The sequence below is a fragment of the Sylvia atricapilla genome, chromosome 15 (genome assembly GCF_009819655.1).
Source record: "Sylvia atricapilla isolate bSylAtr1 chromosome 15, bSylAtr1.pri, whole genome shotgun sequence".
Classification (NCBI taxonomy): domain Eukaryota; kingdom Metazoa; phylum Chordata; class Aves; order Passeriformes; family Sylviidae; genus Sylvia; species Sylvia atricapilla.
The window spans coordinates 12,826,791-12,843,421 of NC_089154.1; the positions used below are offsets into that span (position 1 = coordinate 12,826,791).

The 16,631-nt window shown below is 44.9% G+C and overlaps 1 protein-coding gene across 2 annotated transcripts; it reads left to right on the forward strand.

The window, feature by feature from the left end:
* The first annotated feature begins 1,760 nt into the window (after positions 1-1,760).
* Positions 1,761-16,422, forward strand: HAPSTR1 (HUWE1 associated protein modifying stress responses). Of its 2 annotated transcripts, XM_066330242.1 has the most exons (4): positions 1,766-2,175; positions 2,914-2,994; positions 6,992-7,267; positions 14,997-16,422. In XM_066330242.1, the coding sequence occupies exons 1-4, from the start codon at positions 1,956-1,958 to the stop codon at positions 15,239-15,241; spliced, it is 822 nt and encodes a 273-aa protein (XP_066186339.1). In that variant the 5' UTR covers positions 1,766-1,955; the 3' UTR covers positions 15,242-16,422. The 2 variants fall into 2 exon arrangements, with proteins under 2 accessions (XP_066186340.1, XP_066186339.1); XM_066330243.1 differs by lacking the exon at positions 2,914-2,994 and having other exon boundaries at positions 1,761-2,175.
* Positions 16,423-16,631: the final 209 nt, after the last annotated feature.

Genomic DNA, 16,631 nt, shown 5'->3' on the forward strand with positions numbered 1-16,631 from the left:
CAGATGTGTGGTAGACAAAGTCCAGGATAGCCATGTCTCCTCCTCTTCCATCAAGCTCCCTGCCCTAACTTCTGATCTCAGAGAGCATCTGCAAAGCCTAGGAAAGCTAACAGGAAATTCTGCTGTGTTTCTGATCAAGAAGATGAATTTCAGTACTTGATTTATTGGAAAATATTAGAACACACGCCCATCAACACATTCCTGTGTGATGCTTTTCAATATTTCGACAATTTAAGAGTACAGGGAATGCATATTTCCAAGTTGTAGGTATTTTATAAGAAATCCTATTCAACAGAGAAGATTTCCTCTTCTGTTCTTTGCTTTCTTAAATCAGTTGCACAGGAGAAAAATCTATGTTGCATCACAATACTTAGTACTTACTGCCCTTCTGATCAATGGATGATTTACAAAACCAATTTGGTTGACGTTCATAATCCTAAACAAGAATTGGACAGAGCCTCACCTAGAAAGGAAGGGAATATCCATTCCTTTGTGTTTGTGCATTAGTGTTATATATCCGAGATGCTTATATTAAAAGCCAACGCCACAATTTCAGGTTAAGGAGACGTCTACAAAGTTATGGGTGCTCTGACCCCTTCTACTCAAGGAGTACCAGGGCAGAACCCAAAAGTAAGTGGTCCTTAGCAATTACTCTCAGTGGTTTAGGAAATGCAGTAGCTGCAGCTTCAGTTTTCAATTGTCCTCAGAGATAAAAAAAACCCCAACACAAGCGTTCCGTTTATTCCCTCACACCACTTCTTTCCCCACTACAGATGACTTACGCTTGAATTCCTGAATGCTTTGGGAAGTTGTACGGACATCCAAGTTGAAAAAGGGAACAAGTACCGGGTAAGAACAAGCCTGTCCGAGGATGTATCAGCCCGTGAGGCGGTGAGGTGTCTCTCCCGGCCGCCGTGTGTATCTGCGGTCAGCTCGGGGAGGCGGCGGCCCCGAACCCGGCTCCGCACCCCGGGGACAGCGGCTGCGAACCCGGCTGTGGGTGTAGGGATGCCCGGCCCTCGCTCCAAAACACCGGGACTTTTGCTTGGATTCAAAGTGTGGCTGGAGCAGCTGGGAAGTTTTCACAGCAGCCAAGTGACGAGATCGCGAGGGAAAGGAGCGCTTTTAAACGTGTGCAAAGCAGCTGTGACTTCAGTCTGCTTGTTGGGACCGTGCCTTGTACAGCGCAGAATCACGAAATAGTAAATAAAGTGTGAAACGGGCAGAAAAGTGATGCCGCGGCTCCGAACTCCCGGGGCAAACCCCTGAGCCGTTTGTGCCGGCCGCTGGAGCCGGGCCCGGCCGTGTCACACGGCTCGGCCCTCGGGCCCTGCCAGGCCGCCATCTTCCCCCGGGGCCGTGAAGGGAACCTCCTCCCCGGCGGGCTGTGCCCCTCGGCGGAGCCGCGGCGGCCGCTGCCACCTCCCGGTACGGCGGCGGCCAGCGGCTGCCGGGGCCGCCCGGGGCCGGGAGCGCCTCGCCCGCTCGGGGCCGCTGCCGGGGGGGGAACGCGGGCGGGGCCGCCTCACGCCAGGGGCGGGGCCGGGGCCGCGCGAGGCGGCGCACTGCGCACGCGCACCGCGCCGACGCCCCCGGCACGGGGCTGTGACGGCGAAACCAAACCTGCGTTAGCCCCGCCCCCGGGGTGTCCCGCTTGACGGACATGTGACTCCACCAATAAACGCCGGGGATCCCGCACGGGCCGGCGGTGCCGGGGCGGCGCTGGCCAATCGAGTGCTGCGGGCGGGGCGGGCCGGCTGCGCGTTCCCAGGCGCCTCGGCCGGGCTCTCAGTGCGCTCGGGGCGGTGCCGGCGCTCGGAGTGTTTGGGGCCGGCGGAGCGACGGGCGGGCCCGGCATGGGTGTGAGGTAGGGCCGGCCCGGCGCACGGAGCGAGCGCGGCCGGCTGTCGGGAGCGGGTGTACGCGGCGGTGGGACGCGCGGAGCCTGGCGGAGGATGGAGGACAAGAAGGAGGAGGGCGAGGCGGAGATCCAGGAGCACGGGCCCGAGCACTGGTTCAGCAAGTGGGAGCGGCAGTGCCTGGCTGAGGCCGAGCAGGAGGAGGCGCTGGCGCCGGAGCTGCAGGACGATGCGGCGGCTCAGCCCGAGCACAAGCAGCAGAAGCTCTGGCACCTCTTTCAGAATTCGGCCACCGCCGTGGCGCAGCTCTACAAGGGTGAGCGGGGCCGGGGGCCTGCGGAGGGCACAGCTGGGGGGCTGCGGCCCAGCGGCCGGTGGGGCCCGAGCGCGGTGGAGTCGGGGCCCGGGCGGTGGGGGGTGGGGACGCCGAGCAGCCGCGGAGCCGCCGGGGTGGGGAGGTGCCCGCAGCGGTACAAAGGGGGCCGAGGCGACGGGAGGAGCGGCTTGCCGGCCCGCGGCCGCCCTCGGAGACGGACGGGGAAACAAAATGGCGAGAGGGAGGGGGAGCCGCGGTCGCGGCCCGGACAGCGCCCGGCGCGGCCTCCGGGGCGGTCCTGCGCCGGCCCGGCCGCACCCCGTGGCCCGGCTGCCGGAGCGCTCGGAGCGGGGCCGCGGGGTGCCGGGGCGCTCCGGCGGGGGCCGCGCCGGGAAGGGTCCGGGTGGCGGGGCCGAGTGCCGGGGCGGGCGTGGGGGGGGCCGGGAAGCCCGGCCCTACCGGCGGCTCCCGACGCCCAGCCCCGGGAAGAGACTCCGACAAAATGGCGAAGCGGGGCCGGGCTCATTGTGCGGCGGGGCCGGGGCGGGGGCGGCCGGGCGCTCCCCACCGCGCCGGGGCCGCCGCGCCCGCTGCCCCGGCCGGCCCGCTGCCCGCCCGCCCCGCTCGGCCCCGATCCGGAGCTGGCTCCGGAAGGTGGAACAAAATGGCGAAACCTAACATGGCCGTTCGGAGCGGGTGACTCCAAAATAAACAGCGTGTGTCCTTCCCTCCCTGCAGACCGGGTGTGCCAGCAGCCGGGGCTCTCCCTCTGGGTCCCCTTCCAGAACGCCGCCACTGCGGTCACCAACCTCTACAAAGGTAAGGGGCTGCCCCCCGCTGCCGCGGCGGCCTTCCCCGCCGAGCCGGGCCCCCAGTCTGCCTCCTGCCCCGGCTTACTCATAACTAGGGCCTGTTAATGTCTCTTATTCACCCTGATAAAATCTAACCCGAGACTGCTTCCTGAATCTTGCAGGTTTTCCCTGGGCCTCTTTAGCTGACGGTAGCTGAATCTTTTCTGTTGCCTCATGTCAGTGACTCATAAACTTAAAAGCTATTTTACTTTGAGACCCTTGAAAAAGAGTATCTTTAACGTGTGTCTGTTTCTTGTGCATTAAAGGGAAGCGTACGATGCCTTGTTAAACAGCACTGAAATTCCCTGCATTGTTTGTATTTCATGGTGCATTAGATGTTGAGGTGTCAGTATAATGCCTTCTCTTTTGTGTTGAAGCAAAGTTGGGTTTAGTGCTCATAAAATTCTGCGTAGATGTTATGTGACAGAAAGTTTTATCTTCTTGTGGCAGTGAGGCTTCTTAAGTAAGCCTCCCAGTTTATTTTAAGCACTAGAATGGCTTAAATTATGGCTGTGTCCAGCGTGGCTGTAAGAAGGCAGTGTTAGCCAGAACTTTGATAGGAGTGTGCTCAGCATGTGGCTGTGCTTTAGTGCTGGTTTACTGGGTGTTCCTGAACTCTGCAGTTCTTTGGCTTGTCACAGGAATTCTTGTCTGCTGAAGGATCATTCAGTGGTTTTGACTTTGTTTAAAAGGTTGTGCTAAAATGATACGTATCAGTGAAGGCTAAAATTGGCACATTGTGATTCCCATTGTTACTGCCTTCCATTCCAAGGAAGGGAAGTGCTTTAAAGTTCCAGATGTTTGTTTTTCTGGCTTATAGTTTGATTTTTTTCCTTTGTGTTGTTTTTCTTTTTTTCTCGGTTTGTACAGCATTATCTGTAGCTCTGCCTCTGTGCTTCTTCATTTGCCTCCAGTTTTGCCTTTTTGGATTTGCTTTAAGCAGTTGAACTCGACGTGTTTGTGATGGATGATCAGGTTTCTGACAGATGTAGACAGAGCAAGGAGGAAATGTAGGTGCACAACCCTCCTGCAGAAAGTGCATTTGAGTGCTGTGTGTGTCAGGTCATGTGAAGGGGCAGCACCTCAGAGCAGGAAGGTGCTGGCCTGAGGGAATGGGTCACTAGAACATGTCTGGGGACAATAGTCATTTGAGACTGATGCTAGAGTAGCAGCAGGTAGTGCTAATAAATTGTCTGAAGTAATTACAGTCTGTCTTTACAAATGGCATGGCTCTCTTACAGCATCTTTAGTATGGGGACTTAGGCTGTTTATTTCTGGTTAAAATGTTTGATTACTTGTGCTCTAGGCAAAATGAGTCTTTTTGTAGGCAGTGATGTGATTAACTGACAGTAGGTGACCAGAGAAACGAGCGTTTAAGTTGGAAGCTGACTTTAGTCGGGTATAATGTAATGCTTCAAAAACCAGCACCTGAAACAAATGTTTTCTTTAAACAGATCCTGAAGTGCTGAAGTACTGGAGTTACTCAGGAATGCCATCTTTCAGTTTTCAGTTAACTTGCAAGTCAGTAGAAATTCGGTGGTAACCTGGCAGAACCAGCTGAACACTGTCATATCTGACAAGCTGGAGTCTCCTACTGTGAACTTGCTTTCCCTAGTGGTGAACATGGCTCTTAAAAAAACCCTCTTGTTTTTCACATTCTCACTACTGTTTGTTTTGGAGGACTCTGTGAAAACACTGGAGGAATACTTGGTGTGGTGAACTGAACACCACAAACTGCCTCTTGCCTCGTCAGCTGCTTTCTGATCTGATAAATACTTGGATTTTTGAGGCATCATCTTTTTAACAGGAGCAACTCGAGAAATGGTGCATAATGAGAATGCCATATCTTGAATGTCAGCATTTCTTCTGCATATAGATCAGAAGTTTAATATCACACCACACTGATGGTCTTACATCCTGAATTTCTGGTGCTGGTGGTAGAAACTGCATTCAAGGCACATCATTATCTTGCAGCTTGCACTAGAAAAGTGAAGGCATGGCTTGTAATGTAGCGTTTAGAACTTAACTGTAGAAAGTTCTAGGTATATGTTAGAATGCGACTTCTAAGCCTGCAGCTTACCTTGTTTTTATTAATAAGAACCCTGAATGTTTTCTAATGTTAATTTTGACTTAATAATCTCAGAATATATGCAGCTTGGCTGCTTAGGTTTTGCCAGCTTAACTTTGTCAACAAAGTAGTTGTGGCTTTTACCATAAAAATCTAATCTACTCGGGGTAATGATGCTTGAAACTTCTCTGGGCTGCATCAGCAGTCAGGGTTTGACCTCACACCTAGTTCACAGTTAGCACTTTGTAAAGCGTTCTCATACACAAAGAAAGCAGGGTATTGACGTCGGCCTCCAAGCCTCAGAAGGACACTCCTGGTATTTCAGGAAGTGATTAAAGGAGTATTTTCAGTTTCCAAGTTGGCTCCAGAGTGTTTGGGCAGCTTTTCCTGCCAGTGCATTGGAGTCTGGGCTGCTGTGGTGTGTAAAATGGCAGCAGGAATAATCTGTCATGTTGCCGTTGTTGTCAGGGCCTTTGTAAATGTAGCTTTTAGATTACAAAGTAGTACAGGGAAAATACTCTTAAGAGTGGATAAAATAACAGGTTAAGCGTCCTTTGTGTGTACCTGTTCAGTTTATACTCCAAAAGCTCCAAGATTTAACTTGGCTCAGTTTGAGGTGGTTTTGGTCTGTTGTGTTGGGTTTGAAGGGCTGTGCTTTGGCAGTGTTGATGTCAGTGCTGTCTTTTATGGACTGTGCAGTGGTGCCTTGGAATATAAGTGCAAGGATAGCATTTCATAGAAGTTCATTTTGGGTTCTGGAGTGTGACAAAGTTACATTACGTGTGTACATCACTGTGGGTAAACCAGTATCTTGGGATAGCTGTTCTTAAAGAAATACCTTCATCTTTTGGGCAAATGGTTTTGTCCTTGGGCTTCATTAATAAAACAAGAATATAAAATGCTGTTGAAATCAGCTTTGCCACATCGAGAAAATTCCATGGAATTCAGGTAAACACAGTTGAAGTGGATATGTTCATGTCTTTAAAGAAGAGCAACATAGCAGTACTTCACATGAAAATGAAGTAGGTCTTGTTAAAGCTCTGATAGCAAATATATGATGAACAAGATGAGCATAATTGTGAACAGGATTTGTCCCACCTGTTACTGTGGTTTGAAACTTACTCAAACTGGTAGCCAGAAATACACTTCCCCAAGTCTGAAAGCAACTTAATACATGGCATTCATGTCTTTTGGAGACACAGTTATAACTGATGTGCACAGGTGACTACATTAACAGAGAGTGAAACTGCATTTTGTGGTAGGATTTATTGTAAATAGTGTTTAGAGCTTTTGTATATCAAAATTGCCATGGGATCCTAAATGAGGAAGGAAGCTTTCTTAGCCTTTTTAAATGGTTTGTTGGCTAACTGAAAAACATTGGGGACACTTCTATTCTATCTAGGTTCAAAACTGTGGCCTGTGAATTGCCTCTGCAATTGAAATTCAGCTGAAAATAAAAGAACTTGAAAGAAATTTCTGGCAGTTCCTTACCTGTCAGAATGAAGAAAAGCAGTTACTCCTTTCTTACGTTGGGGTTCCTGGCTGTATTGATGCATTTTGTGTGTCTGAGTCTGTTGTCCACTGATTTAAGTATCTTCCTCAGTCTGACAAGCTCTAAGTGTGTTTTTAATGTAAATAAGCAGTGCTGCAGTGTTGACCTGAAGTGCAATAAATGCTGTTTAGCTGGTGCTGGAGTTGCTGTTGACTTGTAAAGAGGATGAACCGTTTTGGCCATCAGGTTGAGTGGAACTCCTCTTTGCCACCTCAGTGTTGCTTTATGGTGTAACCTGCAGAAGATGTAGCTACTTCTCCTTTCCCCTGGTTGACAGGAAGCCACATCAGTGCTGTGCTGTACATTGCTGTGTAACCCTGAGACCTTTTTTCTGTCCTCTTGCAGAGAGTGTGGATGCCCACCAGCGGAGCTTTGATTTAGGAATTCAGATAGGCTATCAGCGCCGGAATAAGGATGTGCTAGCCTGGGTTAAAAAACGCAGAAGAACTATTCGAAGAGAAGACTTGATCAGCTTCCTTTGTGGAAAAGTTCCTCCTCCAAGAAATTCTAGAGCTCCCCCAAGACTGACTGTAGTATCCCCTAACCGAGCTACTTCGACAGAAACTAGCTCATCTGTAGAGACTGATTTGCAACCCTTCCGTGAAGCCATAGCTCTGCATGGTAACAGTCACTTTTTCAATACTACTTGGTTCAGATTGGGTGGGGGGCTCTTAAAGCATGTTTGCCATATCCTAATGTCCTGTACCTGGTGTTCCAGCTGAAGGTATCCCCTTCATTCATTTTGCATGTATGAGGCGCATGTTGGCTGCTAAAAGATTGTATAGTTGAGCATTTTGAATGAAGAAAAGGTATTGAATAAAAATGAAATTTGGGTCTGTAGTATTGCACAGCTGTGAACTCAGGAGTTAAGTATCAAGTCTTGATAGTGTTTTTGAAGCATGAAGGGACTTGGCATTCATACCAAGGCTAAAGTAAACAGAATTCTTGGAAAATAGCAATGCTGTGCTAGAAACTAGTTAAATATTAAGGTTTGAGTACTAGCAGATTTTGGGGGGCTTAGGGAGGGAATTTGACATCTGAGACTTTTGTTAGGCACTGGATAATGCAGTTCAGCACTCTACTTAAACTACTGTGAAAAGGGTGTTTCACTTGCACGTTTTTGAAATAATTGAGTCCTGTTCAGAACTTAGCTCCAGTGCAGTTTCAGATTTACATGTCTTCCAATGTCATGCTGAATTGCCTTCCTTGCCATCAGCAGCAATGTTGGTGGTGTATCTCTTTTCAGACATGAATATTCAGTAGCTTATTCTGTATTGGATTATGATTTAGCAAATGATAGACAAATGTGCTTCAAATTGCTCTTGAGGTGAGATGAAGCTGTTCACTTCTGGGTTTTATGCCTTCTAAAATTCAAAAGGGTAGCAGATATATTGAGGTACAAGCCCTAGACTACTCTAAGAGTAAAAATTAAGCTTTCTAGAAGTGCAACCTAAATGAAATCTTTACTGTCTGGATATTCTCAGTGGGGGCTAGAATTGATGAGTTAATTAGAAGAGTGAATTCCTGAAAATTGGTCTTGGCTTCTGCTGTGCTGTGGTGGTTTTTCAAGAGACGCAGTCCAGACGCTGTTACTGTAGAGGTGACAGACTAAATCTGGTATTATTTGCTACCCTGTTTCCATTTAAACCAGGCATGCTTCTCCACCCAGTCATGTCGGTTTGGGCATTTTCCTGTCTCATACTAGGAGGAGGTTAAGGAGTTCAGTGCACCACTGTTGCTTACTCAGTGTAGATAAAATTAATTTCATGAGAGCAACTGCAGAAGCTGGCTCTCACTGTGATAAGCACACTCATAAAAAATGATTTTCTGAAAATATAGTTGGGTCTGTGGAGTTGGATTTAGTTGTGAAGGTTCAGTGTCAGGTGAGAGGAAGCTTAGGTAGACTCACTTCAGCACAGTGAGTAATCTCAGGCATTTTTATTGGTCATGTGGCTCTTTTTGTGTCCATGTATCATTTCCTAGCATTTGCTTTGTGCAGAGGTGGTTTATGGAAGTCCCTTCTCCATAGCATGAGGATGTGAACAATGATGGATAAAGTTTCCCTTGTTTCAGAATGTAATGCAGGGTCATGAGGAAGTTCTGTCCTCTGTAGTGGCACTGCAGGGACTCAAAATGTACTTTTCCCCTTCCTCAGCTGGTTGACAAGATTACATGTCAGTCACCTTCTGGATTAGGTTCTCCTCATATCAGTTTCAATCTGGTCCTTGACACAAATGCTTTTGTGCTAATCCTTTAGTGACTGGGCTTGTACTGGGCCTCAGAACTGGTTTTAGGTCATGGCCTGCAATGTCTGCATTACTCCAACTTCTCCCCCTTTTTTTTTGTCCTTTAACATTAAGGAAGTTGTGATTAGGCAATGTCACAAACTCATTTCCTATTTATTGTAGGGCTTCCCAAAGCTATGTTTTGATTTTGAAACCTGCCAAGGATCTTCAGGTGTGTGTAAATTGTCCTCATTAGGCCTGTGCATATTGTAAGTTTTGGCACAATGTTTGAAAGTTCTGCTTCTAGGTATTGTCAGGGAACAGGAGAACCTGAAGATGGTGAGGAGCAGTCCAGGCACCGAGGTTTTGAGAGGAGTTTCTAACTGGCACTTAAAGGAGGGGAGGGTGTTTTGTGCTGCTTGGCTTCCTGGTGAGAACAGAGTGTTTCTTTTTGGGTGGGTTGAATTAGATTTGGGGGATAATGCTAAAACTTTGCTGCTTGCAGCAAGACGTGTTTTAGTGAAGCAGTGATAGGTATGAATAGCCTGTGGCACCAGGTAAAGCTCAGTGGAAGCAGAGTTGGTGTATTGACATCTCGAAATAGGCACTAATGTGTGTCTAAAGACCAGTGTTATAACTTGCTGATCTTTCCCTTTGATGGGGGAAAATACCTATTTTTTCATCATGTTAACCCCTAAATGCATCATAAGCACATCTTAAATTTGACAAGCAGTGGTAACAAAGCAGCTGATTTTTCAGTATTTCCTGGAGCATCAAATACAATACTAGGTGTATGCCCTAGACTACACTGGGGATTAGCATCCTTTAGGCATTAGCACAATCCTTAAACTGGATGATTGATCTGAAAACAAATATCTTAAAAATGAATTTTTTGCCTTGCCTCTTCTGTCTTCAGCCCTGTAACCTCTGACCTGGATTTTATCTCTGCAGGATAGTTGACATTTTTTTGGACAGGGTGTTGACCCCAGAATTTTATCTTGTAGTGCTGATTATCAAGCCTTTCTACTACAAGAAAACTTGTCTTGAAAGCAGAACAGTAGAGAAAAACTTGTTATAGTAGCTAAAAGCAAAATTATCATTACAAAAATGAGGCAGGAGAATGTGTAAGATGTATGTGATCTCCCTTTTCTTTTAACTCTGTGGCACCAGTGATCTGCAGTCATTACTGAAATCTTCAGTGTTAGTGAGAATGAGACTTTGGAGCCTTACTCTTGAGAGAGTAAACTTTGGTAAATAAACAGTGTCTTTTCCCTTATTCTCAGCTTTTCACTGTTAACATGCTGATGGGTAACCTTTGAAATAAAGCAGGGCTGGTGACTTGAACTGTGAATATTTGAAAAGAAGTTCAAGCCTTTTAGTAAAGCTGAGTAGTTATCTCAAGGTAATACACGATGTTTTACTCTGAAGTGCCAGTGCAGTTTGCTGAAACTTCAGTGAAACTTCAATCTGATGCTTGGTGTTTTGAGATGTGGTAGTCGAAGATAATATTTTTATTGTCCAACATCTCAATTACAGAGTTGGGTTTAACTTCCATTAGTCCCTGAAATGTGATTGAAGCTAGGGAAAGCACGGATGTATCTTCACCTGCTCCCTGGGTGTGTATTGACATTTCCAGTTCTGTAAGAGATGAGTTTCAAATGACAGAATTCCATCAATCTGAGCTAACAGAGTCCCAGACAGTTCTGTGTGCTGGGCCACTCTGTGCCTGGCCGTGGCTGCTGTACCAAGTGTGGTGCACTGAGGGACATGCTCCATGTTTCACAGCCCATCCTCCTCCCAGCATAATGGGGGAAAATGCTGTGGTTTGAGGAGGGGGAAGAAGCAAGCTTGGAAAGGCAATGCTGGAATGCATTGGACTTGAGCATTCTTAATCAAAGATTAGGTGAATTTGGGAAAAAATAGGGCAACAGTACAGTGAGAGAATATTAGTACTTTTTCTCCTTAGCTTTACTGTTGATGTATATAATTCATGTGATTTGGTCTCTTTAGGGTAGGGAGAACACTTCATGTGTGTGTCCCCTTAAGAGTCTGAATTTCCACTAGGCCTTCATATTTGCTTCTCAGAATATGAAAGTGCAGTTTAAAACAGGAGCACTTAGCAGAGTGGAGAAGCAGCAGTTGGTGAGAGAGGGGATGGGAGAACAGAGTTCAGATTGGTCTAATTTAAAGGTTGTGTGTATATATAGCTGTGATGGAATTGTGTATTGGTATGTGCTGCTAAAACTTGCTCTTTGAGCCAGTATCATGAAAGGGTGAATATGACAGAGGAGTGACAAGGATCTCTCTGTGTGCCATTTTGTGTTTATCTGAGGTTATTAACTAATTCCTGCTTTAGTCACACTTATCTAAGCGTGAATGTTCCTTTTGATACTTCCTGATTAAAACTTCTAGAAAACAATAGTTAGTGCTATTACTGTACTGCACAGTAGCTACCCAGTATATTATGCTGTGGTAGTGACCTGAATAAGTTGCACTTGGGCACGATTGTAGTGCAGATGAAACAGCATTTACAGTTTGTTAGGCCAGTGGTGATAAACTTGCTAATTTTGAGTTGACAGTTTTAAGTATTTTCTAATCTGTGAAATGTACTTTTAGTCAAGCATTCTAATATCTTGATAGTTTTGGAGTGTATTTAGTTATAAATTGGCTAGTATTGGTCACAGCTCTTTCTAATAGTACTCTAAGACCTTTAGAGTATAACTTTTTGTAAAATCATTATCTGTGAAATGTCATATTGTTGATGACTGAAAGATATGACAGGAATGAGAATGAGCTAGGCACTGTAAAATGTTTGAGATAGGCCTTCCACTTCAAACCTTTTCAATTTAAAGAGGGAGTAAGAGCCATGTGTGCTTTTTTACAGGTCTCTAATAATAATAGAGATGTCCCTGGTCGAAAGGAGTGGGAGACTTCAGAGGTGGATGTGAGATTATGGGAAATGTAAAGCCACGTTAGCAGCTGCATGGGTCTGTCCTGTGGTATGGACAAAGCTGGTGTGCCTGTGGTTAGGCCATATTAATCACAATATAGAAACTTGAGGTTGGGAAATGCTGTTTGCTGACAGTGGTGTCATCTCACCACTTCCTAGTGTCAGTTACTGTTTTAAATACTTTAGGAAGAGCTCTGAGTCTGCTGGAAGCTTAAACCCAGAGTAATTCACAGTAAATGGTTTTTCTGAGATTTCCTCTGCCTTGCCACAGCTTCCCAAGGAAAAACTTAACTCTTTTCTTCCCTGTTGACCAAAAGTAGATTTTTTTGAGGGTTGCAGGTTGTTCACAGAGATGTTGGTTCCATGAAGTGGCATCTTGATACTGAGTCTTGAGTTTGCTTTGACTCTTCCATGTTAGCTCAAGTAGCCAATCCTGAGCTGTGATCGGAGTGTTTCACTTGGCAGTTGTGCTCTCCTGCCTGGATGGGCAGTGCTGTGTAATCTGGTTCCCTGCCAGGAGCTGAGCTTGTCACTCAGTCTGTCAGTGTGCCCAGCCATGACTCTTACTGCTGCTAAATACCTGTGTGAGATGCAAGATTAACCTGTAGCTCAAAGTCCATGTTGTGATGCAATATCCTTGTGTTCTCATCTGTAGAAATTAATTCAGAGCTACTCTCCTGCCTTAGACACCAAGTTGGATTGAAGATTTTAACTTGTAATTATCTCCTGAAGGTTGTTTGTGTATTTAAATGTACAATGATTCAGCATTACCTAAATGCTGGGAAGTCAGTGACTGCTTTAGGCATTGCTTGTGAACTTCAGCAGTCTGGTGTAGAATATGTTGCAGTGTGTTACAGGTGCATCTTTTAACTATCAACTATTTTAAAGAATGCTTGTTGCTTGAAAAGGTTCCACTTAAAAACATAGTTCTTCAGTGGTGCCATAAAAAGATCTTTTTACATCACTGATCAGTTTTGGAGTTTATTTAGAATAATTTTTCTTCCCTTACTTGAGCACTAGGTATAGAAAAAAGATGTCATGATAAAACTGAATTACTGTGTTGCTCACTTGGTATGAGTTGTATAACAGTAAATTATAAGTGATGTAAATTGTTGATTCTTCAGTGTAAGCAATGACACTAAACTTGTGTGGTCACAGCAGTTTGGCTTGGAATAGAGATGAGGGGGAAAATCTCTCCAAAAAAGTTTGGGTTTGAAAAAATGTCACCTGTATGCTCTCAGATTTTTTTCAGTTTAAATGTACAGACTGAATTAATGTTTTTTCTAATGTATGTCATGCCAGTTGAAATTAAACTGCTGATGTCTTTGAATTGTGAAGTGATTTGTTGCCTGACCAAATTATGCATGGTAGTAGTTTATCCAGGGTATGGTGTCTGAATTGGCTCTTTCTCATGCATTTGTCATTTAGTAGCTGCTTTACTTTCTTTGGTAGATGCACGGGAAATTATTTTCCTAATGGTTTTGAATTTAAGCTTGACCTTAATCCTGAGAATACGGTCACAAACCTCATTTCTGAGCTGCCTTTACACTAAAACAGCTTCTTCTGTTTAAATGCTTTCTGCTATTGTGAATGAATGATAATTTTGCTATTACTAAAATCTGCAGGGTGCCTCTTGGAGTTCAGACCATGCTTCTGAGCCCTGTTTGAACACCACTTGGAGCTGTAAGCAAAAGCCCTAAGAAAGAACCAGTAATTAGTGGCTGTGTCTCCTGGTTGTTGTGCAATGCCAGATCTGTGTAAAAGTGTTTCCTGTGCTGTTACAAGTTGGAAGCATTAAATGTTCATCCAGCAATGTTCAACAGAGTGGAGTTGGTTGGCCTGCTCCATCCTGCCATTGCTGCAGGTGGCTTTTAGACTTCAGCTTCCAACTGAGGTTTCTGGTGACTGATGTAGTTGTAGCAAGTCCTCCCTTCCCAGGGCCTCTGAAGTTGCTTATTTGGCCTCCCAGCAGCTGATGGATCAGGTTTTGTTAGGCTTGACTTTGGCTGCTCATTGGACAGTACATGGAGATGTGAATTAATGCACACACAGGATTTATGATGGCTGGCCAGAGCTATAGAACATTTGAGCCTGGAGAAGAGAGCTCTCTCTAAGATTTTGAAGGTTCCTGAGAGTGAATCTTCCTGGACAGTTGAACATCTTTGTTCCTTTTGTTAGGAAATATGCAGATCTGTCATCTTCCTTATATTTCTTAGGGCCAACAGATGTTTCTGTACTCTCCTACTATACCCAGATTTGAAGAAGTTATGATAGCAAAGATGTTTGTCTTATCTCTGAGCTCCTGTTTGCCTCTGAATACAGCCTGAATTGGAAATTGAGTAGCTAGGTTTTAATGTATTAGTCCTTACTAAATTTATATTTTGCAATGTCCCGCTTGTGTAAAATTGTAATGTTACAGAAGGAAGAGGTTAAATTAGCATGAAACTTCATGATTGTCGTTTTCTGGCCTTGTTTCTGCAAGAAATAAACTTCATTTTGCATCAAACACTATTAACCTGAATACAAACCCAAGTACTTGCAGGGTACCTGTGGCAGTGATTTGCATCAGATCTCTTGATAACAAATTTTGGGTGATTGTCATGTGGTTTTCCTTGCTTGTTTTGAAGTGCGTTTCTGAATTTAATAATACTAATGTGTTGGCTGCTAGTGTTAGCCATGAAATAAAAGCTTGTATTTATAAACTAGATGTGGTGTACACCTGTCTGAGACCTGCTGCCATACTGCAGTTCCCTTCAGGGAGTGAAGGGTGGTGGTGTTGACACCAGACCAGGTCAGTTCAACTGGAGAGTCCTTGGCAGGGCTGTGTAACTCTTGGTCCAGTGTGAAGCCTTTAAGTTGAAATCACCTGCTCTTGAGTGTGTCCATGTTTTGAATAGGATGTCATGCTTGTGGAGTCAGTGTTTGCCAGAGTGTGCTCTTACAGCCTGGTGTATAAGCTCACTTCTAACGTCATTGAAAGCAGTTCTGGTAATCACTGGATTATTGCACAGACTGAAAGCTGAGAAGGTGTGCTCTGGACTGCAGTGGTACAAACAGTAGGATGAAGTGTCTCTGGGATCTCAGCAGAGTTGGGCTGAGTGCAATCCTGTGTGGCACACGTGGGAAGTGAACTTTTGTGCTGTCTGACTGAAGCCCTTTTTCTCTCTCTCCCCAGGTCTTAGTGGTGCAATGGCTAGTATAAGTGTTCGCTCGAGTACCCCAGGCTCGCCTACTCACGTGAGCAGTGGCTCCAATGCTAGTCGAAGGAGAAATGGACTCCATGATGTTGATTTGAACACTTTCATATCAGAAGAAATGGCACTCCACTTGGACAATGGTGGAACTAGAAAGCGTACCTCAGCCCAGTGTGGCGATGTCATTACAGACTCACCAACTCATAAACGCAACAGAATGATCTAAACTGCAAAAATTTCAAACCCACCATGCTGCTTGAAAGCCACTTGATCCTCAGAGTACTATTGAAAAGGAAACATGAGGCCATCTTTCCATAGTCACTTGTTTAAGACAAAGAATTCAATAAATGCCATAAAGGAAGTTTTAGATATTACATTAGATGCCTCTTGTAACTGCGGCTTTCTTAAACTATATTCTTAGCAGAGGACATCAGATATTGTGTAGTAGTTAGCAAGATCATCATAGGCGAACATGTATCTGTTCCAAGGCTAAAAGTGACCTTACTTGTATTATTAAAGGGAAAGGAAATTTCAGATGTTTATTTGGCTATAGAATTTCTTTTTTTTTTCCTTTTTTTTTTTTCTTCCCTCCTTTATTTCCTGCTTTGAGTATTTGCTTAAACAGTATTGCCAGTTTGACTGAAATTGTCTACAACATGACTTGGCATCTTTGTCAAAACTGCAGGCTTCCATTTTTGCAGCACTGTACCATGCACCTAGTTTCTGTATAGTAACAGTGTGCAAGTTATAAATATTGGACTGTACCCTTTTTAGTTTTAAAAGCAGTTGATAATTCTGGTGATTGTGTGATAATGTAAAGAGGTGCTATGATGGTCATGCAATTAATACTTAATATTGAATCAATACAAGGATCTTTATTGAATTCACTTTGTGTGTTCTAGTGCTCTGAAGTAGCAATATTAAACTTTTCCCCAATTAACTTCATAGGCTTTTAAATCAGTTTGAGAAAATATATGTACTTATTGGTATTATCCTTGTGGTAATCATACACAGTGCAGACTGCACCAGTGCTGACCTAAATTTAGAGAAAAATGTCCTGTAATTGGAAAATAGGCTTTTCTGTTCAGTATTAGTGAAGGGTAGGTTTTGTGTACACCCATATCCTATTTTACATTTCTTGTGAAGTAATTGCCCATTGCTGGGGAGGGGTGGGAGGAGAGGGAATGTGGGGAATAGTTGGAAAAGGGGTGTGTTCTAACAAGTAAGACTTCTGGTCACATGTGGAAACTTGGACTAACTTAAACAAGATTCTGTGATGCCATCCCCTTCAGGAGGGAGTGACATGCAGGTTCTGTGAAGTGCTAAGAAAATAATTTAAAACTGGAAGTTGATTATAAAAACTCTGGATAAACATGCTGTAAGCATGAATTAAAAAGGATAAATGGCTTTCTTTTTGTGTTTAGCTTACATTCATAGGATTGAACTCTGACTGCCGTAACTTAAGCATAGTCTGAAACTGAACTAGAGATCAAGACTGATCTGCTGCAAATCTGTTTTTGAATGGGGAAGGGCAGATGTCAGTCTCGGAGTGTCCTGACTATTTTTATAGAGGGAGAAAGTCTGTGGTGGAGAGCTCTGCCTTTAGGACCTCTAAA

Coding starts and splice junctions, on each gene's coding strand:
- HAPSTR1 (XM_066330242.1), top strand. CDS start 1,956: ATGGAGGACAAGAAGGAGGAGGGCGAGGCGGAGATCCAGGAGCACGGG. Junction 2,995..6,991: donor GGTCACCAACCTCTACAAAG/GTAAGGGGCTGC, acceptor GTCCTCTTGCAG/AGAGTGTGGATGCCCACCAG. Junction 7,268..14,996: donor TGAAGCCATAGCTCTGCATG/GTAACAGTCACT, acceptor CTCTCTCCCCAG/GTCTTAGTGGTGCAATGGCT.